Below are 25,809 nucleotides of genomic sequence, written 5' to 3'. Positions count from 1 at the left end.
CCATGGCAACCTCGACAAGGACAACAAGGAGGCGGACATCCCCCCTCCGGACAATTGCATTACTCTATCCCACCCATAGTGACTATTTATTTGCAAATGTACATACTGTATATTTATTCTTATACATAGCCTACTACCATTCAATCTATTCTTACTGTTCTATTTTTTTTTTATTCTTATATGTTTTCTTTGTTTGAGTGTTGTACTTTGAGAACAAAGTTAACCAGGGTCTAATTCCTTGTTTGTTTTACGCAAATAAAGCTGATTCTGATTTGCACATCAACATCATTTGTTTGATTTTTGAATGATTGGATTCTTTTAAAGTAAGAGAGAAATATACAGTGGGGAGAACATGTATTTGATACCATGCTAAAGTTGCCTGAAAAGAGGAATATGGTGGCATGGCATGGCATAAAGAGGCATGGTGCTTTTTCCAGTAGGCCTATTAGCCTGTTTGATTTGCATCAAACAGGCTAATAGGAAAACTGGGAAAAGCACCATGCCAATCTCTAGCTATGGTGAAGGGTATGTGATGATGTGGGGCTATTTTAATTCCAACGGCCGAGGGAACTTTATCCTGGATCCATGAAATAGCTGGCCTTTTAAAAAGAAAAATCTGCCTGCCCCTGTGTGTTACATTCCCATAGGGTTACATACTGTAGGGGGTCAAATACTTCCTTATCCCTAGCATTTAAGGAAGAACATTTATTTATTTACGATACATTCTTCAATCACAAAGAAAATTGGTGTCCTTAGCGGTTAGATTTTTACTCATGTTTTGAAGTAAGGCATTAAGATCAATTGTCAAATGAATATTTTATGTTCCTCTTTTTAGGCAACTTTAGCATGGTAGCTATCAAATACATGTTCTCCCCACTGTAAATAAGAAATACATTAAACCCGGCATAGTCAAAGCTCTATTTTGGTGTGTACCGTGTTGGAATTAAAACACACACCTCACACCCCTTAAACATTAGTAAGACACATAATTAACTTAACTTTAAAGCTAATACAAATATCTGTCACTGTGAATCATGTACTCTGCATTTTTTTTGACTTTATAATCAGTAAATGACATTGATTTAAAATTCAGAACTCACTCATTTGGGGAAAGTAAGTGCAGAGGCTGACATTCCCCAGATATGTGAGTGGTGATTTATTTAATGAATGTCATTATTTTCATCACAAACTCTAAAAAATGCCAATGGCTGGAATTATTGGAAAGACCATTGTCTAAGCTTTATTTTGGTGTGTAACTTCACTTTGGGGAGGGGCAGTGCATACATGCTTTTGCAATCAGTAATAAGAGACCTATTTACATGTGACAGAGAGAGGTGATAATGGAGCAATTAACTGATGTTCACTGTACTAACGACTATATGGCTCATATCCTGTGGGTGGGGCTAGAAGGTACCACATATAAGTATAGGCAAAACCTGCTGACCAACCCTTCCATTCTTAGAGACAAAACTCAGCAGAGAAGTCTTCTCTCCACTGAATCAAAGGTCTTGAGAAGGCTGCTTTCAACCAGAGAGCCACCAGATATCTTCAGAAGCCTGCTGTCTTACAAGAAGCAAAACAAAGCCATACGCATTGCTACTAAAAGAGCTGTTATTCCTTGACGAAAGAAAACAAAAAACAAACAAGAAGACACAGAGGGCAAGTTAAAACAAGAAGATATGGCAGAAGGAAAGGCAGTCACCAAAGCCCTTGCCAAATCCTTCAAAAGATATCTCAAGGTACACCATCACCTTGATTACTGCCTAAAGTTCAACAACAGAACTTTGGAAAATAGAACCATCCAAGATGCGTACAAACGTCTTAAGCTGGCTGTGCAAACCAAGCCAACAGACGGGAAACTCCACACGCAAGTTAACACGGTCTGCAGCGATTGGACTGAGGATACAGTTGCAGTCATCACTGAACACTTTGAAGGTGTATTGGCAGATTTCAACTTCAATACTGACACCACAAACTGGGAGGATGCCTGGGCTATGGCAGTAAACTGGGTCAGGAAAGAACTGGTTGATTTCAATATGGATGTGGCAGTGAGAGCTGAAGTAAAGGTGAAGGGAAAGCTGAAGGGAAAACGGAATCAACTGGCAGAGGACATAGCCTTGTTTACAAGACGCCGGCATCTCAGAGAGAAATTAGAAAATCGGAAACTAAGCATCCAGAGACCGATCCTGATACGTGGGGCTTCACGGCTACCAAAATGCAATGCCAGGGATGGAGAGCAGGCAAAATGGGAACTGGATGCACTTAAAGTGACCAAAGACAGACTTCCCAAAGGGATTTACTGTGTCTATAACCCATGATAAAGTGGACCGTAACAGGGGTTGATAGAACGCAACACCAAGTTTACCGTGTCATAGTTGAATGATGACAGTTCGGTGGGTAAAATGGACATACAGCGAACCTCCAAGTCCCACTGGCAGCTCTCTCAAGCGCTGTGCAAATGTCAAAACTTGGAACCGTCGCTGTAAAACGGGCGACTCTCAGTGAGGCTAACAGTTGGCGTCGGCTTCAGGCTCCTTCTCCGGAAGTTTGATGACGCCGGACTTCAGCAGGACAGAATCTAGCCGCTAGATGATCCACAGAGGCCGTATTGCACATTGCGTCTTGCTTGTGCCTGTTGAGGTTTCCAAGACCATGGCAACCTCGACAAGGACAACAAGGAGGCGGACATCCCCCCTCCGGACAATTGCATTACTCTATCCCACCCATAGTGACTATTTATTTGCAAATGTACATACTGTATATTTATTCTTATACATAGCCTACTACCATTCAATCTATTCTTACTGTTCTATTTTTTTTTTATTCTTATATGTTTTCTTTGTTTGAGTGTTGTACTTTGAGAACAAAGTTAACCAGGGTCTAATTCCTTGTTTGTTTTACGCAAATAAAGCTGATTCTGATTTGCACATCAACATCATTTGTTTGATTTTTGAATGATTGGATTCTTTTAAAGTAAGAGAGAAATATACAGTGGGGAGAACATGTATTTGATACCATGCTAAAGTTGCCTGAAAAGAGGAATATGGTGTTATGGCATGGCATAAAGAGGCATGGTGCTTTTTCCAGTAGGCCTATTAGCCTGTTTGATTTGCATCAAACAGGCTAATAGGAAAACTGGGAAAAGCACCATGCCAATCTCTAGCTATGGTGAAGGGTATGTGATGATGTGGGGCTATTTTAATTCCAACGGCCGAGGGAACTTTATCCTGGATCCATGAAATAGCTGGCCTTTTAAAAAGAAAAATCTGCCTGCCCCTGTGTGTTACATTCCCATAGGGTTACATACTGTAGGGGGTCAAATACTTCCTTATCCCTAGCATTTAAGGAAGAACATTTATTTATTTACGATACATTCTTCAATCACAAAGAAAATTGGTGTCCTTAGCGGTTAGATTTTTACTCATGTTTTGAAGTAAGGCATTAAGATCAATTGTCAAATGAATATTTTATGTTCCTCTTTTTAGGCAACTTTAGCATGGTAGCTATCAAATACATGTTCTCCCCACTGTAAATAAGAAATACATTAAACCCGGCATAGTCAAAGCTCTATTTTGGTGTGTACCGTGTTGGAATTAAAACACACACCTCACACCCCTTAAACATTAGTAAGACACATAATTAACTTAACTTTAAAGCTAATACAAATATCTGTCACTGTGAATCATGTACTCTGCATTTTTTTTGACTTTATAATCAGTAAATGACATTGATTTAAAATTCAGAACTCACTCATTTGGGGAAAGTAAGTGCAGAGGCTGACATTCCCCAGATATGTGAGTGGTGATTTATTTAATGAATGTCATTATTTTCATCACAAACTCTAAAAAATGCCAATGGCTGGAATTATTGGAAAGACCATTGTCTAAGCTTTATTTTGGTGTGTAACTTCACTTTGGGGAGGGGCAGTGCATACATGCTTTTGCAATCAGTAATAAGAGACCTATTTACATGTGACAGAGAGAGGTGATAATGGAGCAATTAACTGATGTTCACTGTACTAACGACTATATGGCTCATATCCTGTGGGTGGGGCTAGAAGGTACCACATATAAGTATAGGCAAAACCTGCTGACCAACCCTTCCATTCTTAGAGACAAAACTCAGCAGAGAAGTCTTCTCTCCACTGAATCAAAGGTCTTGAGAAGGCTGCTTTCAACCAGAGAGCCACCAGATATCTTCAGAAGCCTGCTGTCTTACAAGAAGCAAAACAAAGCCATACGCATTGCTACTAAAAGAGCTGTTATTCCTTGACGAAAGAAAACAAAAAACAAACAAGAAGACACAGAGGGCAAGTTAAAACAAGAAGATATGGCAGAAGGAAAGGCAGTCACCAAAGCCCTTGCCAAATCCTTCAAAAGATATCTCAAGGTACACCATCACCTTGATTACTGCCTAAAGTTCAACAACAGAACTTTGGAAAATAGAACCATCCAAGATGCGTACAAACGTCTTAAGCTGGCTGTGCAAACCAAGCCAACAGACGGGAAACTCCACACGCAAGTTAACACGGTCTGCAGCGATTGGACTGAGGATACAGTTGCAGTCATCACTGAACACTTTGAAGGTGTATTGGCAGATTTCAACTTCAATACTGACACCACAAACTGGGAGGATGCCTGGGCTATGGCAGTAAACTGGGTCAGGAAAGAACTGGTTGATTTCAATATGGATGTGGCAGTGAGAGCTGAAGTAAAGGTGAAGGGAAAGCTGAAGGGAAAACGGAATCAACTGGCAGAGGACATAGCCTTGTTTACAAGACGCCGGCATCTCAGAGAGAAATTAGAAAATCGGAAACTAAGCATCCAGAGACCGATCCTGATACGTGGGGCTTCACGGCTACCAAAATGCAATGCCAGGGATGGAGAGCAGGCAAAATGGGAACTGGATGCACTTAAAGTGACCAAAGACAGACTTCCCAAAGGGATTTACTGTGTCTATAACCCATGATAAAGTGGACCGTAACAGGGGTTGATAGAACGCAACACCAAGTTTACCGTGTCATAGTTGAATGATGACAGTTCGGTGGGTAAAATGGACATACAGCGAACCTCCAAGTCCCACTGGCAGCTCTCTCAAGCGCTGTGCAAATGTCAAAACTTGGAACCGTCGCTGTAAAACGGGCGACTCTCAGTGAGGCTAACAGTTGACGTCGGCTTCAGGCTCCTTCTCTGGAAGTTTGATGACGCCGGACTTCAGCAGGACAGAATCTAGCCGCTAGATGATCCACAGAGGCCGTATTGCACATTGCGTCTTGCTTGTGCCTGTTGAGGTTTCCAAGACCATGGCAACCTCGACAAGGACAACAAGGAGGCGGACATCCCCCCTCCGGACAATTGCATTACTCTATTCCACCCATAGTGACTATTTATTTGCAAATGTACATACTGTATATTTATTCTTATACATAGCCTACTACCATTCAATCTATTCTTACTGTTCTATTTTTTTTTTATTCTTATATGTTTTCTTTGTTTGAGTGTTGTACTTTGAGAACAAAGTTAACCAGGGTCTAATTCCTTGTTTGTTTTACGCAAATAAAGCTGATTCTGATTTGCACATCAACATCATTTGTTTGATTTTTGAATGATTGGATTCTTTTAAAGTAAGAGAGAAATATACAGTGGGGAGAACATGTATTTGATACCATGCTAAAGTTGCCTGAAAAGAGGAATATGGTGGCATGGCATGGCATAAAGAGGCATGGTGCTTTTTCCAGTAGGCCTATTAGCCTGTTTGATTTGCATCAAACAAGCTAATAGGAAAACTGGGAAAAGCACCATGCCAATCTCTAGCTATGGTGAAGGGTATGTGATGATGTGGGGCTATTTTAATTCCAACGGCCGAGGGAACTTTATCCTGGATCCATGAAATAGCTGGCCTTTTAAAAAGAAAAATCTGCCTGCCCCTGTGTGTTACATTCCCATAGGGTTACATACTGTAGGGGGTCAAATACTTCCTTATCCCTAGCATTTAAGGAAGAACATTTATTTATTTACGATACATTCTTCAATCACAAAGAAAATTGGTGTCCTTAGCGGTTAGATTTTTACTCATGTTTTGAAGTAAGGCATTAAGATCAATTGTCAAATGAATATTTTATGTTCCTCTTTTTAGGCAACTTTAGCATGGTAGCTATCAAATACATGTTCTCCCCACTGTAAATAAGAAATACATTAAACCCGGCATAGTCAAAGCTCTATTTTGGTGTGTACCGTGTTGGAATTAAAACACACACCTCACACCCCTTAAACATTAGTAAGACACATAATTAACTTAACTTTAAAGCTAATACAAATATCTGTCACTGTGAATCATGTACTCTGCATTTTTTTTGACTTCATAATCAGTAAATGACATTGATTTAAAATTCAGAACTCACTCATTTGGGGAAAGTAAGTGCAGAGGCTGACATTCCCCAGATATGTGAGTGGTGATTTATTTAATGAATGTCATTATTTTCATCACAAACTCTAAAAAATGCCAATGGCTGGAATTATTGGAAAGACCATTGTCTAAGCTTTATTTTGGTGTGTAACTTCACTTTGGGGAGGGGCAGTGCATACATGCTTTTGCAATCAGTAATAAGAGACCTATTTACATGTGACAGAGAGAGGTGATAATGGAGCAATTAACTGATGTTCACTGTACTAACGACTATATGGCTCATATCCTGTGGGTGGGGCTAGAAGGTACCACATATAAGTATAGGCAAAACCTGCTGACTAACCCTTCCATTCTTAGAGACAAAACTCAGCAGAGAAGTCTTCTCTCCACTGAATCAAAGGTCTTGAGAAGGCTGCTTTCAACCAGAGAGCCACCAGATATCTTCAGAAGCCTGCTGTCTTACAAGAAGCAAAACAAAGCCATACGCATTGCTACTAAAAGAGCTGTTATTCCTTGACGAAAGAAAACAAAAAACAAACAAGAAGACACAGAGGGCAAGTTAAAACAAGAAGATATGGCAGAAGGAAAGGCAGTCACCAAAGCCCTTGCCAAATCCTTCAAAAGATATCTCAAGGTACACCATCACCTTGATTACTGCCTAAAGTTCAACAACAGAACTTTGGAAAATAGAACCATCCAAGATGCGTACAAACGTCTTAAGCTGGCTGTGCAAACCAAGCCAACAGACGGGAAACTCCACACACAAGTTAACACGGTCTGCAGCGATTGGACTGAGGATACAGTTGCAGTCATCACTGAACACTTTGAAGGTGTATTGGCAGATTTCAACTTCAATACTGACACCACAAACTGGGAGGATGCCTGGGCTATGGCAGTAAACTGGGTCAGGAAAGAACTGGTTGATTTCAATATGGATGTGGCAGTGAGAGCTGAAGTAAAGGTGAAGGGAAAGCTGAAGGGAAAACGGAATCAACTGGCAGAGGACATAGCCTTGTTTACAAGACGCCGGCATCTCAGAGAGAAACTAGAAAATCGGAAACTAAGCATCCAGAGACCGATCCTGATACGTGGGGCTTCACGGCTACCAAAATGCAATGCCAGGGATGGAGAGCAGGCAAAATGGGAACTGGATGCACTTAAAGTGACCAAAGACAGACTTCCCAAAGGGATTTACTGTGTCTATAACCCATGATAAAGTGGACCGTAACAGGGGTTGATAGAACGCAACACCAAGTTTACCGTGTCATAGTTGAATGATGACAGTTCGGTGGGTAAAATGGACATACAGCGAACCTCCAAGTCCCACTGGCAGCTCTCTCAAGCGCTGTGCAAATGTCAAAACTTGGAACCGTCGCTGTAAAACGGGCGACTCTCAGTGAGGCTAACAGTTGGCGTCGGCTTCAGGCTCCTTCTCCGGAAGTTTGATGACGCCGGACTTCAGCAGGACAGAATCTAGCCGCTAGATGATCCACAGAGGCCGTATTGCACATTGCGTCTTGCTTGTGCCTGTTGAGGTTTCCAAGACCATGGCAACCTCGACAAGGACAACAAGGAGGCGGACATCCCCCCTCCGGACAATTGCATTACTCTATCCCACCCATAGTGACTATTTATTTGCAAATGTACATACTGTATATTTATTCTTATACATAGCCTACTACCATTCAATCTATTCTTACTGTTCTATTTTTTTTTTATTCTTATATGTTTTCTTTGTTTGAGTGTTGTACTTTGAGAACAAAGTTAACCAGGGTCTAATTCCTTGTTTGTTTTACGCAAATAAAGCTGATTCTGATTTGCACATCAACATCATTTGTTTGATTTTTGAATGATTGGATTCTTTTAAAGTAAGAGAGAAATATACAGTGGGGAGAACATGTATTTGATACCATGCTAAAGTTGCCTGAAAAGAGGAATATGGTGGCATGGCATGGCATAAAGAGGCATGGTGCTTTTTCCAGTAGGCCTATTAGCCTGTTTGATTTGCATCAAACAGGCTAATAGGAAAACTGGGAAAAGCACCATGCCAATCTCTAGCTATGGTGAAGGGTATGTGATGATGTGGGGCTATTTTAATTCCAACGGCCGAGGGAACTTTATCCTGGATCCATGAAATAGCTGGCCTTTTAAAAAGAAAAATCTGCCTGCCCCTGTGTGTTACATTCCCATAGGGTTACATACTGTAGGGCAGGGGTGTCAAACTCATTTTCACCGAGGGCCACATCAGCCCAATGGTTGCCCTCAAAGGGCCAGATGTAACTTCTACGATTTGTAGCACCAGCCACAAAATCTTTAGCATCGGTAAAACTTCTAAAATCGAGAAGAGCAAAAGGTATCAGCATGACATGTTCTTTTTTTTATTATTGTTATGTTTTGTAAAAACAAAACACCACTGTCAGTTCCATACAGTTTGACTCTTCAATGAGGGTCACTAGTCAGTCAGGAAGAGATCATGCCATGGATTCTTTTTTTTTTTCCATATTTCTGAGTTTTTAGATTCGAGTATATTCAACTTTACTGTCATTGCACGAGTGAAATACCAGTAACCAAATGCAGTTTTACATCTAGCAAGTGATGCAAACGAGTAGGCTAACTGTCATGTCAAAAAGTGCATCCATATGAAATGCGTCACTAGCCTACACCGTTCCATACACATACAGTAGAAGCGAACGGTCCTGGTGGACTTTTTCTTTGAAGTTTTAAAGTTGAAAGGTGTTGTGTGGATTCTATGTTGTTCGTTTTAAACTGAAATGAAAATGCAAAGCAACAGGGCGATTACTACAAACTTCTAGCATACCTCTGCTTGCCTGATATGAATGCACCTCTTCTCGGTCAGAATAGGCTTATTTTCGCTTTGGGCCGAACTATCACTTGCTCGATTAGCAAGGATTTGGAGCTGGATTTTTTGGATAATAGGAGGACTACACACAATTATACATGCCTTTTAAACGTAGACGTAAACGTATCACGTAGTTTACAACTTACATCGATTCCCCTCTCAAAGAAGCACACGCACTTCAAACAATCATGCGTTTCACAGGCAGGCTAAACCGAGCGAGTAATTTAGGCGCTCCGTTCGCTAAAATAGTTTAGAATACTGGTCTATTTTGTTTTCACACGTACACGTTGCTATCATATCTGATATAGCCAGTTGCACTGATCATAGAGGAAGGTGGTTGATGTTGCCTCCCAGTCAGTCTCACATGCGTGCATTGTATTGCAGTGTATTGCCTATACGCAAAAACTGTATCGGACCTTTTAAGCTCTCGCGGGCCACATACTGTATCAGACCCTTAAAGCTCTCGCGGGCCATATGAAATGACGTGGCGGGCCGCATCTGGCCCGCGGGCCTTGAGTTTGACACCTGTGCTGTAGGGGGTCAAATACTTCCTTATCCCTAGCATTTAAGGAAGAACATTTATTTATTTACGATACATTCTTCAATCACAAAGAAAATTGGTGTCCTTAGCGGTTAGATTTTTACTCATGTTTTGAAGTAAGGCATTAAGATCAATTGTCAAATGAATATTTTATGTTCCTCTTTTTAGGCAACTTTAGCATGGTAGCTATCAAATACATGTTCTCCCCACTGTAAATAAGAAATACATTAAACCCGGCATAGTCAAAGCTCTATTTTGGTGTGTACCGTGTTGGAATTAAAACACACACCTCACACCCCTTAAACATTAGTAAGACACATAATTAACTTAACTTTAAAGCTAATACAAATATCTGTCACTGTGAATCATGTACTCTGCATTTTTTTTGACTTTATAATCAGTAAATGACATTGATTTAAAATTCAGAACTCACTCATTTGGGGAAAGTAAGTGCAGAGGCTGACATTCCCCAGATATGTGAGTGGTGATTTATTTAATGAATGTCATTATTTTCATCACAAACTCTAAAAAATGCCAATGGCTGGAATTATTGGAAAGACCATTGTCTAAGCTTTATTTTGGTGTGTAACTTCACTTTGGGGAGGGGCAGTGCATACATGCTTTTGCAATCAGTAATAAGAGACCTATTTACATGTGACAGAGAGAGGTGATAATGGAGCAATTAACTGATGTTCACTGTACTAACGACTATATGGCTCATATCCTGTGGGTGGGGCTAGAAGGTACCACATATAAGTATAGGCAAAACCTGCTGACTAACCCTTCCATTCTTAGAGACAAAACTCAGCAGAGAAGTCTTCTCTCCACTGAATCAAAGGTCTTGAGAAGGCTGCTTTCAACCAGAGAGCCACCAGATATCTTCAGAAGCCTGCTGTCTTACAAGAAGCAAAACAAAGCTATACGCATTGCTACTAAAAGAGCTGTTATTCCTTGACAAAAGAAAACAAAAAACAAACAAGAAGACACAGAGGGCAAGTTAAAACAAGAAGATATGGCAGAAGGAAAGGCAGCAGGGGCGGAGTGGGACACTAAAATCCACCGGGAATATTCTGACCACACCGGCCCCCTACCCGCCGCCAGCCCACTGCCGGCCCAACCCACCCATGCCTTGAGCACGACCACCTTCCGTATATTATAAACACAAACAAAATGTTGGCTAAATGTAATATAGTCAATCTATGAAGGTCCAGGTTCAGACTGTCATGTTTCAGTTTTACGGGCATTTGCATGCAAAACATGCAATACACATTTTTACACTAAATTTCTTGGTTGGGAACTGTATGTCCACATATACTGTATAATGTTCACATTCAAATGCCCTACCTTGCCCTCTCCTTGGGCCTGCTCCTCTCACTGCCTCACTGCTCCTCCTACTGCACCTTTCACTGCTCTTCTCCCTGGGCCCATTGTTCTTACTCTTCCTCATCCAGACATTACAGTATTTGTCTTTTTATGTTTCTGTTTCCAAAAACATCACCTCCTCCTTTTACTGTGTAAGTGTAATGTAAATGTAAAAAAAATAACCCCTGTTACTGAGTCTAAGACAAACTGGTAACAGCTGTGGTTGGCCCAATTTATACCCAACATCATCTGTGTGCCAGTTATTCAATTGCTTGTTTATTATCAGCTGAGATATATTGTTTTTGAACTGATACCATTGCAGAAGCAGAGGTTACTAGGTTTGGAATTGTTTTAACTAGTGGGATGTCATGTGTTAACATCTGTAAAATAATAGAAAAACGATCCATCATTTTGTTGAGAGGTATAACTTGTTTGTTAAGAAAATGTAAGCATTGTGGAAATGTGTTCACTGCCTGCATATTGTGCGAAAACGACATGAAATGTGTGAATGGTAAATGTGTTTAGAGTTTTGAAAACGTGACAACTGTTTGGACAAACGCTATGATAGTCACTGAAAAAAACTGTAAGCCATATTCGTTTGAAATGTAGGCTACATGAGTTAACTAGCTTGTGATATTTTCCGTCTAGCAAGTAGCCTAACGTAGTTGAACTTTGCGTCAATGTTTTTCATTCTGTCAAATTTACCTGCACTCGTAATGGCCGTGGACTAGGCTATACGGATAGCCTAAATCTGTTTTGAGCATTTAGATGCATGCTCCTCCAGCAGTCGCTTCTTCTTAATTCTGCCTTTTTCAGCCCCCTCTTTCTCTTTCCTCTTCTTGCCTTCCATATTAATCAAGCAAACACCTGCTAATACGTTCACTATCAAAACGCTACTTTCACGAATAGGCCTACTAAGGGGCCATGCCATTAGAGGAGGGGCCGCTCATCTATCCCCCTACATTTCTGTAATACCTCCGGGAACTTGACTCGCGACGAACGTTCCCGCCCCTTTTAGGGGGAAACAAACTATGTCTCCCATTAACTCCAATGCAAATTAGGCTCAATAAACGTAATTCCTACCGAAATCGTAGGGGTAAATGATAACAGAAAACACAACGAGGACCACTCAATATATTACCACTTTGCCGGTCGTTGACCGTGAAAAATACGTTCAAAAGCTTAATTCAATCAAAGTAAAAACATGTCCCTCGGTCTCCCGAGTAGCCTGCTAGCAGTAGCAGTGGCCAGTGTCATACCCAGACATACTCTTATCCCATTGAATCTCCAGTTAAATAACTAAATTGTTTTCCTGTATTTTTGGCCTCTTATTTTAATTGTAATATTGTGTAGTTGACTGACAGGCTTGGATGTAAAGTATGTTCGTTAGATAATTCCAACATGATGTCTGTCATAGCCGATAGCCCAGCTGCTAGTGTTAGCCAAGTGTTAGCCTAGATTTCCGTTTTCGTTGGTCTGATTTATTTTTGGTGTAGCCTAATGTTAGGGGTTCTTAGCTTTGTGGTTGGTACACCCAACCACACAGCAACTTATCGGCATGTCTGTCTACCGCGAACACTGATCTATAAATAATAAGTTATTCGTTATAGATCAGTGACCGTGAACAACACCCGTTCACTTTGGCTTGTTTCAGGCTTGTTCTGAGGGCTTGTTTCCCCCAAAAAGGGGCGTGGTGCAAACAACCTACTCTGTGTGACGCGGGTCCGGTCGAACGTATAGACTTGACCTAGCAAACGTATTGCCATTCCCAGGAGGCTTTGCTGTTCTATTTTGAATTTATTTGTGACCAAAAGAGTTAAATAACACTTTTAATAATATGAAGAATTAAATGAAGACACCCAAGGCTACCCACAAATGCACTGATGGGAGAGAACTGAGATGAATAGGCCTGTAATTAATATGTAGGGTAACCATGACTAAGGTATATATCGCAACTAAATGGTTTAAATAGTGGTTGGTTTCCAAAGTGATAGCAATAGTCGATGAGCTATATCAGGGGATAGAAGCACTCAAGATAATATCTTATGATAACAAATGTTCTGGCGGCCGCTCAGGCACGTCTTGGGCCAGTTCAAGTGCAACATCAGGCCGGCCGGCCTAGCGGGACATGTCCCGAATCTCCCGATTACCACTCCGCCCCTGCTACCCACCCTTTCTTCTGCTACTCAGGTAGATGTCTATTATATGTTTATTATTATTATTATTATTATTATTATTATTATGTTTATTATTGTACTTGTACCTGTCACAGTCAGCATTGCAATTGTGGATTATACACAGCAAACACATCCTGACAAGTCAGGATTGCGCTAGCATCTTAGTTAGCTTGACAATTTTTTATTTCTTCCTCCTACAGTTTTTTTATTCATTTTTTTATTTCTTCCTCCTTTACATACAACTGTAGTTGATCTGAGGATGGATATCCAAACAAAGACTGAACTTACTGAGGCTGAGATTGAAGCGATGATCCTAAAACCAGTGAGTGAAAGCTTCCTTTGATAGTGAATATTTAGTCTCTAGATAGCCTTTTTTTACTTACAGTCTCAAAGCTGCTTACTGTAATCAAGCTAGAACATTGTTTGAGCAATGTTGTTAGGCAGTGTTCCTAAATATTGTTCTGGCATTTTCCCATCGATATTGGTCAACATTTGTTTTTTCTAAACAACTATCATCAGTATGCAAATCATCATGCATCATCCAATCAGCTGCATGCTGTCATGCACAATATTGTTTTTCATCAGTTTCTTGAGGAGCTGATTGGGAATGGCCTTCCAAACAGCACGACTGTGAGACTGAGACGTGTTCACCGTATCAATACATGAGGAAGTCAAACATCATAATTGGTTTCACATATAAGAAGTTGTATTTATGGGAGTTCTAACTACTACTGCTATCTTTTCATCTGTGCACTTTTTATCGCAAATCTGTTAAAGAATTTTTGTCAAATTAGCCGATATGGAGTAGGCCTAGCCTACACTTAGTCATGTGTAACATGTGCCATGACAAGCAAAATGTGACAGAAAAAGAAAACAAAGTGATATGCAGTTTCTGAAGCAACTGTAATTTACACTGAACAAAAAGGGATTTACCTTAATATGTTGCTAGTTAACCTGATTCCAGGTAACATCAGTTGATTGGCAGTGTGGTTTAAGCGAGAGAAATGAAACACCACATGACTCCCTGGAGTGCCTACTGCAGGACATTCACCAAATAGCAATAAAATGAAGAGTTATTTTCCAAAACGCTAAATCCACCATTTTAATGAATTTTCGTAAATCATTTTTTTTTTTTTTTTTTTTTATACAACTAATTTCAGTGGAACTGTAATTGGGTTATGTTTAGTTGATTTATCTTTACTCAATCAAAACAAAATAGCTGCATTTTTATTGATATTTCTTGAAATACACAATTAAAAAATTGCTGAATGCAACTGGTTAAGTCAGAGGAAATCATAGTCTACCAAGAACCCCTTTCTACAATTTTCATTTAAAAAAAGTTGGGACCCTGTGTTAAATAAAAAAAATGAGATCGTTTGCAAGTCATGTAACCCTATATTTAACTGAAAATAAAACATAACAATGTAAATGTTGGAACTTTATTGATCACAGTTAACCTGATTGCCAACATATGTTTAGAGAAATATATTGATTCCTGACAATTATACAAATCATGGGTGATTCCTGTTTTGAATCAAATTTCCATGTCCAAATGATTTCCTTTGTTATTCTTTAATAAATTAGACTAATATTTATAACAAATCAAGTTATTATGTGTTTAGGTGTTTTCTATTGTTTAACATAGAAGTGCGGTATATGCGTTCAATTCAGGCTTTGTCCCAATGTAATCAACCTATATATATAAAATATATATATAAACTATGTAATATAAACTATAAATGCTGAACTTCAACTTATTCTTTATTGCTTTGATAGACTAGTCAAGGAACTACATTTGTTTCCTATATGTTCTTTCAGTTCTTTTCCATCCTGTTAGTCTATATTTTCTTGCCTCCCAAAATGTCTACAAATCCATAATTTGACGGAAGTGACAACATTTGGTTTTCAAGGGAATTCAACTGGAAAACTGAGGAAAGTTCATGTTCATGAGTTCATGAAATAGTTCTGTTCATCTGTAGAGTGTGTGCTAGCTAAATGTCGCTCACTCAAAGAACTACAGCTAACCTTAGCTAGAGAGATTGCCCCCGTTGGGTCCCTTGGGAACTCCAAAAAGTTTTGGAACCAAAATCCTATAGGATTCCAATAACAACAATCCTATAGGACTGTCAAAAAAAATGCAAAATCTGATTGGACTTTTTGACAATCGAACGCACTAATAATCGGAGGACCCGCCTTTGAAAGTCCCGACCTCCGAAAAAAGTGTGTTCATGTGATCAGTTCGGGAAAATAAATACAGGATACAAATACAGGCGAGTGTTTCTATCTGTGTTTTTTTTTTAGTTTAATTTAGTGACAAATTACCTTAGCCTGACCAGCCAGACCCACATCAAGATATGGGAACACCGTAGGCAGGGCTCAATTGGAGGGGTTTCAAATTCCCTCTCCACGCAATAGGATAGCGCTAAAGGAATCATCTTCTTGTTTTCAAGTAGCAGGATGCTTAACGGTGCCAACTTCTGGTCACATGTCAGTCATAATTATGTTAAGCCCGCCCACCGACTCTATACACGATGTGATTGGTCCGGTGATTCTGCCAAAGCCCAGCTCCCAAACTTTACGGAGAGTTGCTACATGTAGACTGTCCTCTAGGGCGTCTAGATTTCTAGGCTAAAATGACCTTGCCTATTTGTAACAACAGTGAAATTCACCTCTTCTCTTGCAAGGGAGGCCGTTGTGGTTGCAGAATATGATAGTGATGTAAAGTCGGATACCTTGGGGCACAAAACTTTTGCATCAGTCTCTGAGCAAAAAAATCCAACCCGACTTTGCATTCAAGTCATTTTTCCGCTATCCGAGGTCAGAATTTCCGATGTGGCATGATGAAGGCACTATTATTATGCCTAAGGCAATGCAATCCAAGTAAAGACACCAAGCGGAATAGCCCAGAATGGCTATAAATGATACATTTATAATTTGAAGTGCATCTCCTGCAATGAGAAAAAAAAGTCAGAGTTCACAAGCCACATGTGGAAGAGTTGAGATTTTGTATTTGTGCGTTAATGCATGTAACTTTTCACCCATAGGCCAGATTTAAAAAATGAGGTACTGCTAGAATCCTATTTCGTCAATTTGGACCTTGGTGGATTCAGCCATATTTTCACAGGTCACACATTTAGTCCATCTTCACAAAACTTAACGTACATGATCTTCAGATTATGCCTCACAAAAGCGATATGAATCTTTTTGATTTTCAAAAATGTTGATGGTATGACTTGGAATGTCAATCACTGTACTCTTCCACTGTGGCCCAATACAGAATCCTGTTCGTCATCCTAATTTCTCATAAAGACATTTTTACCACTGTGTTATTTCACCTCTTTCTTAACTGTAACAACAGCCTGTAAATGTTTGGGAACTGCACTGTATTTAATTAAATTAATTAATCATCTGACTTGAATTATTCCCTGTTTTTTTTTTTTTAAATAAAATCATGATTATGTATTTTGCTAAAGGAATCATTATCATCATTTACCATTTCAAATGTTAGACTCTTTAACTTATCGTGTAATGAGATAGTGATTCTAGATGTGCAACAAGAGTACCTGGAATGGAATGACCAGCAGATGGTGATAGAGTTGCATTTGTAGCAGAGCCGTACATGAAAATTCATTGAGGGACTACAGTACAGAGAAGGTTTCATTTGGCCAAAGATAGTTAAGGCAAGATACTTTGTTGTAGTTCATGTCTATGGGCACAACATGGGGATTCTTTCCTCTGCTTAAAGAGGCATGTCAATGACATATTCATGGGTTTCAGGTCCCTTTTCACCTGCAACAGCTTCAACTTTTCTGGGAAGAGTTGAAGCTGTTATAGCTGCAAAGGGTGGACCAACGTCATATCAAACCCTAGAATGGAATGTCACTTAAGTCCATATGTGAGTGAAGGCTGGTGACCCAATACCTTTGGCAATATAGTGTATATCAGGGTAATGAATCTCTGGCCACTAATCATTCTGTCAGCAGCTCAAGATCAGACAGACAATGGCCATTAGCTAAGGACTAATTTATTATGGTACGATTTGTGGCCCTTGACACAGCTCAACATGTCAGTCTATTAGCTGCGCCATTTTTCTGATCCCATGTACCCAACCTAGGCTCTGGATGATTACAAACATTGAAGGGGTCTATGAAGCAACAATCAAACCAAACATAAGCCGGCACAGCACTGCACCTGTATCAAGGCAGCATATAATTATTTTCATTGAGCGCAATGAGCATCAAACAGGCTAATAGGCCTACTGGGAAAAGCACCACGCCAATCTCTAGCTATGGTGAAGGGTATGTGATGATGTGGGGCTATTTTAATTCCAACGGCCAAGGGAACTTTATCAGGATGCATAATATCCTGGATCCATGAAATAGCTGGCCTTAAAAAATAAAAATCTGCCTGCCCCTTTGTTAACCTTATGTGTTAAAATCCCATAGGGTTACATAGGGGGTCAAATACTTCCTTCCCCTTAGCATTTAGGAAGAAAAATGATTTATTTACGATACATTCTTTAATCACAAAGAAAATTGATGTACTTAGCGGTTTTATTTTTACTAATGTTTTGAATTAAGACATTAAGATCAATTCTCAAATGATTTTTTATTCCTCTTTTTAGCCAACTTTAGCATGGTATCAAATACATTTTCTCCCCACTGTGTGTGTGTGGGTATATATATATATATATATATATATATATATATATATATATATATATATCTACATATATAAACCGCTCACAAAAAGTAAGGATCCCATTATATCATCATGCCCATTATATCTCCACTTTAATAATACCAATCACTAAAGTGTTTTATGTCATTTTTATCGTTTATTAGTCACCTTTACATTGAGGTACAGCTTGTAAGCATTGGGCTCCCATGGAATGAGCAACACAAGCAAACGTGTAAGTAGTGCCAATGAAAAATGTGCCAAAATGGCCTGTTATGCTGTTGGAATTCACCTTTGTTACTTCAAGCATTGACGATTGCACTCTCCCACAGAAATGAGGAAAACAAAACATGTTAGGCATACATTCGTTCATTTTATACTCAGTGTCAGGGTCCTCAGTAGCGTGTAGAGGATCCATATGCAGCCACAACAGCTTGGCACCAATTCTTCTCATGCTGGTCACCAACCTGGCTACATTCTGCTGTGGGATGGCATTCCATTCCTCGATAAGGATCTAAGTTAGCCAACCTGGTTCTGTTGGTGACTCTGGCACGTACAGCACGCCCAAGCTGATCCCACAAGTGTTCAACTGGGTTGAGGTCTGGACTCACGTCACGGCAGGCCATTCCATCCTCTCCACTCCCAAATTCTGGAGGTACTCTCTGATGATCCCAGCTCTATGGGGGCGAGCATTGTCATCCTGGAGGATGGCATTTGGTCCCATATTCTGGAGATATGGAATTGCCACTGGCTCCAGAATGTTATCCCGGTATCTAAACTCACCTGGTAGCACTTGAAGCCCAAAACGAGATGTCTGGCAGCAGACAGGTAGAGTAGAGCAGCTATTACTGGCCATTTTGGCACATTTCTGGCTGGCACTACTCAGACATTTGGCTATATTGCTCATTCCATGATTGCCCTATGCTTACAAGCTATGTCTCATTGTAAAGGTGACAAATCAACGATAAAAATGATATGAAACACTTTACTGGTTGGTATTACCTTTAATAATAGAGAGCAGAGGTGGGATCCGAAAAGGACCACTGGGCGGGAATCGAACTGTTGGGTCGCCGGCATATGGCGTCTTTGAAGTGGCTATTAGTATTTGTTTAGAGAAACAATGTGTTTTTTGTTTGTCATTCCCATTAAGTTATCAACCTATCTGTTCTAATTATTTTACAGTTTAAGCCTGCTGCAGTGGAACAGCATCTGCTCCCCTTGACCATGGTTGAGAGGTGATTGTTATCTAGGATAAACATGTACAGTGTAAATCAGGTTTTATAGGCATGTGCTGTTATGTAATAAAGCACTTCAACTCTGTACACTTACAAGGAATGACAACATCACTGAGATTATCACCATGCCTGCTCACTGCACTGACAAAATCTGCTAAAACAATGCGGATGTCATTAAGTTAGAGATGACAACATGTGGGAGTGCTTCTAGTTTTGTTTTTATTAGGTATTATATCCTTCTGCTTTCTATGTCACTGTTTCTCTGATTCTCATTGAAAAGCTTGAAAACTCCCGGACACAGGTGAATCATGTTCCTTGTCATTCTTTTATTTGGTAAGTTTGTGCTTTACTTTGTCATATATTTGTTTTTAATCAAGCACAGACATCTGCATGATTGAAAAAATGTAAGTGCATTTTGAATATGTAGAATTTATAATAGGGTACAGTAGTTTGCAAAAAATCATGTGCAATTTGAATGTGGGAGTTTGTATTATTATAAATTCACAATTTGTCCTCAGCATGAAATCTAAAAAACAAGACAACTCTTTCATTTATTTTTTATTGAAAGAAAGTCTGATCACCAGATATGATCTTCTGTGTTCTACAAACAGGCTTCTTCCCCCTCAGCTCAGCTCTCTCTCACCAATACCACTTTGTGAACGAACCGAAAACCTGGAGTGAAGCCCAGAGTTACTGCAGGGCCAATTACACAGACCTGGCCACCCTTTACAACACGGACGATGTGAACGCACTCACTCAACTTGGCAGCCAGACTGGCTCTGCTTGGATCGGACTTCATGACGACGTGCAGAACAGCTGGAGATGGTCCATTACGAACAGCAGTTTCTATGGTCCAGGAGAGACGACATATAGAAACTGGAATTCGAGCCAAGCTGAACCCAATAACTTCAGAGGAAAAGAGCTGTGTGTAGAAATGTTACCTGATGGAACATGGAATGATTTCCCTTGTGACACCGTCTTTTCATACATATCTTTTGTTTGCTATGGTAAGAAACTGATTTAGTCCATTTCGACTGCAACATTTTAATTTGCATACTTGTGGAATATTTCTATATGTGATTTTTACTCCTGTAAATTCAAGCAGCTTTTAAGATATTGGATAACCTTTGAAAGTGTGTGCGTTACAGGAGTCAATGATACCTACGTTTTGAATACGACAAAATTGTCATGGAATGATGCCCAAGCCTCCTGTAGAGCCAACTACATCGATCTTGCAAGCATAAGGAATAGTACGGAAAATCAAAAGGTCCATGATGCCGCAAACGGCAATAGAGTATACATTGGCCTGTACAGAACCAGATTGTGGTCAGACGGGAGTGACTCCTCTTTTAGAAACTGGAAATCCGGTCAACCTGATAACTCCAATTATAATCAACACTGCACTGCAGTGTCATTCAGTGACTCGGGCCAGTGGACGGATGAGAACTGTAGTACTACCCGCCCTTTCTTCTGCTACTCAGGTAAATGTCTATTATATGTTTATTATTATTATTATTATTATTATTATTATTGTTGCTTATTATTGTACTTGTCACAGTCAGCATTGCAATTGTGGATTATACACAGCAAACACATCCTGACAAGTCAGGATTGGGCTAGCTTCTTAGTTAGCTTGACATTTTTTTATTTCTTCCTCCTACAGTTTTTTTTATTCATTTTTTATTTCTTCCTCCTGTACATACAACTTATATGAACTTTCTCACTTGAACTTGACAGCCTTTGAAGCTGTAGGCCTAGTTGGTCTGAGGATGGCTATCCAAACAAAGACTGAACTTACTGAGGCTGAGATTGAAGAGATGATTCTAAAACCAGTGAGTGAAAGCTTCCTTTGATAGTGAATATTTAGTCTCTAGAGAGCCTTTTTTTACTTACAGTCTCAAAGCTGCTTACTGTAATCAAGCTAGAGCATTGTTTGAGCAATGTTGTTAGGCAGTGTTCCTAAATATTGTTCTGGCATTTTCCCATCGATATTGGTCAACATTTGTTTTTTCTAAACAACTACAGTATCATCAGTATGCAAATCATCATGCATCATCCAATCAGCTGCATGCTGTCATGTTCATACAATATTGTTTTTCATCAGTTTCTTGAGGAGCTGATTGGGAATGGCCTTCCAAACAGCACGACTGTGAGACTGAGACGTGTTCACCGTATCAATACATGAGGAAGTCAAACAACATCATAATTGGTTTCACATGTGTAAGAAGTTGTATTTATGGTAATGAATTCTAACTAGGCTACTACTGCTAACTTTTCATCTGTGCACTTTTTATCATGGGCAAATCTGTTAAAGAATTTTGTCAAATTAGCCGATATGGAGTAGCCTACACTTAGTCATGTGTAACATGTGCCATGACAAGCAAAATGTGACAGAAAAAGAAAACAAAGTGATATGCAGTTTCTGAAGCAACTGTAATTTACACTGAACAAAAAGGGATTTACCTTAATATAATATGTTGCCTAGTTAACCTGATTCCAGGTAACATCAGTTGATTGGCAGTGTGGTTTAAGCGAGAGAAATGAAACACCACATGACTCCCTGGAGTGCCTACTGCAGGACATTCACCAAATAGCAATAAAATGAAGAGTTATTTTCCAAAACGCTAAATCCACCATTTTAATGAATTTTCGTAAATAATTTTTTAACATTTTTTATACAACTAATTTCAGTGGAACTGTAATTGGGTTATGTTAAGTTGATTTATCTTTACTCAATCAAAACAAAATAGCTGCCAGTGTTTCCCACAGATTAGAAGGCAATGTGTGGTGGTCGCCACATGTCTGACGGGGGGGGGGGGGGGGGGGGGGCTTTTTACCAAGATGTTAAGCTTGTCTTTATTTGAAACACACACACATTATAATTATTTACATTATATAGGCCTATACTGACATTTCTGATATTCATCTCATAACAGCAAACTTTATGCAGATTATAGCCTACTATTCATATTACAACTCCACTTCTTAAATTCAGCTGTCTGGTTGAAGCCTCAAAATATTGTAAACATAGCAGGCTAAGCTTATCATACTCTACTGGTTGGACTGTTCAGTTTCCCCACATGTGTTTAAGTTTCAAGGTAAGCTAATACTTTTTCTCCTTGGGACAGGCCCTTTTAAAGGGATATTCCGCCATTTTTGGAAATACGCTCATTTTCCACCTCCCCTCGAGCAAAACAATCGATATTTACCTTGTTCCCGTTCATCCAGCCATTCTGTGAGTCTGGCGATACAACTTTTAGCTTCAGCCTAGCATAGATCATTGAATCGGATTAGACCATTAGCTTCTCGCCTGCTAGCTTCATGTTTAAAAGTGACTAAGATTTCTGGTAATTTTCCCATTTAAAACGTGTCTCCTCTCAAGTTAGAAAGTGCAATAAGACCAACTGAAAATGAAACCTGGCGTTTTTCTAGGCTGATTTGACATGGAACTACACTCTCATCTGGCGTAATAATCAAGGCAACTTGCAAACGTGCCATAGGCGCAGTGATATCGTACGCAGCATCTGAAAATAGTCCCCATAGACAACAAGCAGTAGTAGTGCCAGTAGTTTGCAAGTTGCCTTGATTATTACGCCAGATGAGAGTGTAGTTCCATGTCAAATCAGCCTAGAAAAACGCCAGGTTTCATTTTCAGTTGGTCTTATTGCACTTTCTAACTTGAGAGGAGACACGTTTTAAATGGGAAAATTACCAGAAATCTTAGTCACTTTTAAACATGAAGCTAGCAGGCGAGAAGCTAATGGTCTAATCCGATTCAATGATCTATGCTAGGCTGAAGCTAAAAGTTGTATCGCCAGACTCACAGAATGGCTGGATGAACGGGAACAAGGTAAATATCGATTGTTTTGCTCGAGGGGAGGGGGAAAATGAGCGTATTTCCAAAAATGGCGGAATATCCCTTTAAGTCTTGGAGTTGAAAAACATTGTTGGTCAATCAACTTGAATGCAAGAGTTTTAATCAAATGTCTGCAGCATAGCCTACTAATGATGCTAACCGAATATAACAGTAATTTAGCTAGTCGTCTTCTGTGCGTCAATACGTCCACGATTGTGAATGTTTTATTTGGATTAAATGTGCATGTGGAGGGCGGCTGTCCATTGAGCGCGCACGAGAGCGGGCCAAGGAGAATGAGTTTACTTCTACAGTTTGGTAAATAAGTTGCACGCATAGACTACAAAAGTTGCGGGAGAACTTTATGCTTCTACCCGAGCAGCGTCAGGTGCGACCACCGACCACGCTTCCAGGTATGATCTCGTTGGTTTTCATGGAGACAGACAGCCGCGGTGTGCACGGAGGATAGGGGCTGTGCGTGTGTCTGTGTGTATGAGAGACAGACTCGCGAGTTACAGAGAGGGAGCGCAGGGAAAGGAAATTCAGCTTTACGAATGCTGCGTGTTTTTCAATAGCGTTTCAAAATAAGAATAAATAAATAAATAAATAAAAGAACAACGAAACGCAATATGTGGCGGCCGGTGCTGAATCTGTGGCGCACCGCCACAAATTTGTCTATGTGTGGGAAACACTGCCTGCATTTTTATTGATATTTCTTGAAATACACAATTAAAAAACATGATTTTTAAAAATGGATTTATAGCATTTTGGAAAAGAGCTCTTCAAATTGACCTTAGAATTTGCAACTGGTTAAGTCAGAGGAAATCATAGTCTACCAGGAACCCCTTTCTACAATTTTCATTTAAAAAAAGTTGGGACCCCGTGTTAAATAAAAAAAATGAGATGTGATCGTTTACAAGTCATGTAAACCTATATTTAACTGAAAATAAAACATAACAATGTAAATGTTGGAACTTTATTGATCACAGTTAACCTGATTGTAGTCCCTGATTGCCAACATATGTTTAGAGAAATATATTGATTCCTGACAATTATACAAATCATGGGTGATTCCTGTTTTGAATCAAATTTCCATGTCCAAATGATTTCCTTTGTTATTCTTTAATAAATTAGACTAATATTTATAACAAATCAAGTTATTATCTGTTTAGGTGTTTTCTATTGTTTAACATAGAAGTGTCTTTAGTCTCTTAAAGCACCTTTTTCTGCGGTATATGCGTTCAATTCAGGCTTTGTCCCAATGTAATCAACCATTCAACCCCCTTAATAAATATAAACTATAAATGCTGAACTTCAACTTATTGTTTATTGCTTTGATAGACTACTCAAGGAACTACATTTGTTTCCTATATGTTCTTTCAGTTCTTTTCCATCCTGTTAGTCTATATTTTCTTGCCTCCCAAAATGTCTACAAATCCATAATTTGACGGAAGTGACAACATTTGGTTTTCAAGGGAATTCAACTGGAAAACTGAGGAAAGTTCATGTTCATGAGTTCATGAAATAGTTCTGTTCATCTGTAGAGTGTGTGCTAGCTAAATGTCGCTCACTCAAAGTATACAGCTAAGCTTAGCTAGAGAGATTGCCCCCGTTGGGTCCCTTGGGAACTCCAAAAAGTTTTGGAACCAAAATCCTATAGGATTCCAATAACAACAATCCTATAGGACTGTCAAAAAAAATGCAAAATCTGATTGGACTTTTTGACAACGTTCCACCCTGTTAGGCTATTATGGTGCGTTCGATTATTCTCTCCAAACTGACTCGGACCTCGGATGTGATGTCACGTCTACACAACCGTTTTATTATCTTCCGCGTGTCCGAGTTCGAGAAAAACATGGACGTTACATTTTGCGTTTTACCTTCTGTTAGCAATGCTAGCTACATTTACCAACACCAGTTTGAAAAAAATCTTCATTCAATATTGCACTCACAACAAGGCCGATTCCCATTCCCATTAGGCAGTGACACAGACACAGTAAGGTATTGCAGTAATACGATTGACTGGAATTGTTATTTTAACTAGGTGCAGCCATCTTGGAATCTGTCTCGGAAACTTCGCTCGGTCTCCATCCGAGGAAAGGGGACATGTTTGTGCGTGTCACTAGGCAATGTCCTCGGACCTTCGAGACGGATGGATAATCGAACGCACTAATAATCGGAGGACCCGCCTTTGAAAGTCCCGACCTCCGAAAAAAGTGTGTTCATGTGATCAGTTCGGAAAATAAATACAGGATACAAATACAGTATTTACAGTATACAGTATCTATCTGTGTTTTTTTTAGTTTAATTTAGTGACAAATTACCTTAGCCTGACAAGCCAGACCCACATCAAGATATGGGAACACCGTAGGCAGGGCTCAATTGGAGGGGTTTCAGATTCCCTCTCCACGCAATAGGATAGCGCTAAAGGAATCATCTTCTTGTTTTCAAGTAGCAGGATGCTTACGGTGCCAACTTCTGGTCACATGTTAGTCATAATTATGTTAAGCCCGCCCACCGACTCTATACACGATGTGATTGGTCCGGTGATTCTGCCAAAGCCCAGCTCCCAAACTTTACGGAGAGTTGCTACATGTAGACTGTCCTCTAGGGCGTCTAGATTTCTAGGCTAAAATGACCTTGCCTATTTGTAACAACAGTGAAATTCACCTCTTCTGTTGTTGCAAGGGAGGCCGTTG

General features: G+C 39.7%; 1 protein-coding gene across 2 annotated transcripts in view; it reads left to right on the top strand.

Annotated features, from left to right (window-relative positions):
• The first annotated feature begins 19,450 nt into the window (after window positions 1-19,450).
• The window catches only part of LOC134060361 (L-selectin-like), a 35,146-nt gene continuing 28,787 nt past the window's right edge, over window positions 19,451-25,809 (top strand). The window contains exons 1-5 of one of the 2 annotated variants that reach the window (XM_062517047.1): window positions 19,451-19,590; window positions 19,869-20,264; window positions 20,406-20,738; window positions 20,995-21,089; window positions 21,362-22,066. In XM_062517047.1, coding sequence (XP_062373031.1) covers window positions 19,566-19,590; window positions 19,869-20,264; window positions 20,406-20,738; window positions 20,995-21,089; window positions 21,362-21,442 — 930 coding nt within the window. In that variant the 5' untranslated portion in view covers window positions 19,451-19,565 and the 3' untranslated portion in view covers window positions 21,443-22,066. Of the gene's footprint in view, window positions 19,591-19,868; window positions 20,265-20,405; window positions 20,739-20,994; window positions 21,090-21,361; window positions 22,067-25,809 lie in introns of those variants that run through there. The other variant, XM_062517048.1, reaches the window with a different exon arrangement.

Source organism: Sardina pilchardus, chromosome 16 (assembly GCF_963854185.1).
Source record: "Sardina pilchardus chromosome 16, fSarPil1.1, whole genome shotgun sequence".
Lineage (NCBI taxonomy): Eukaryota > Metazoa > Chordata > Actinopteri > Clupeiformes > Clupeidae > Sardina > Sardina pilchardus.
The sequence above is the reverse complement of the archived record's forward strand: the minus strand, read 5'-3'. Positions and strand labels throughout refer to the sequence as shown.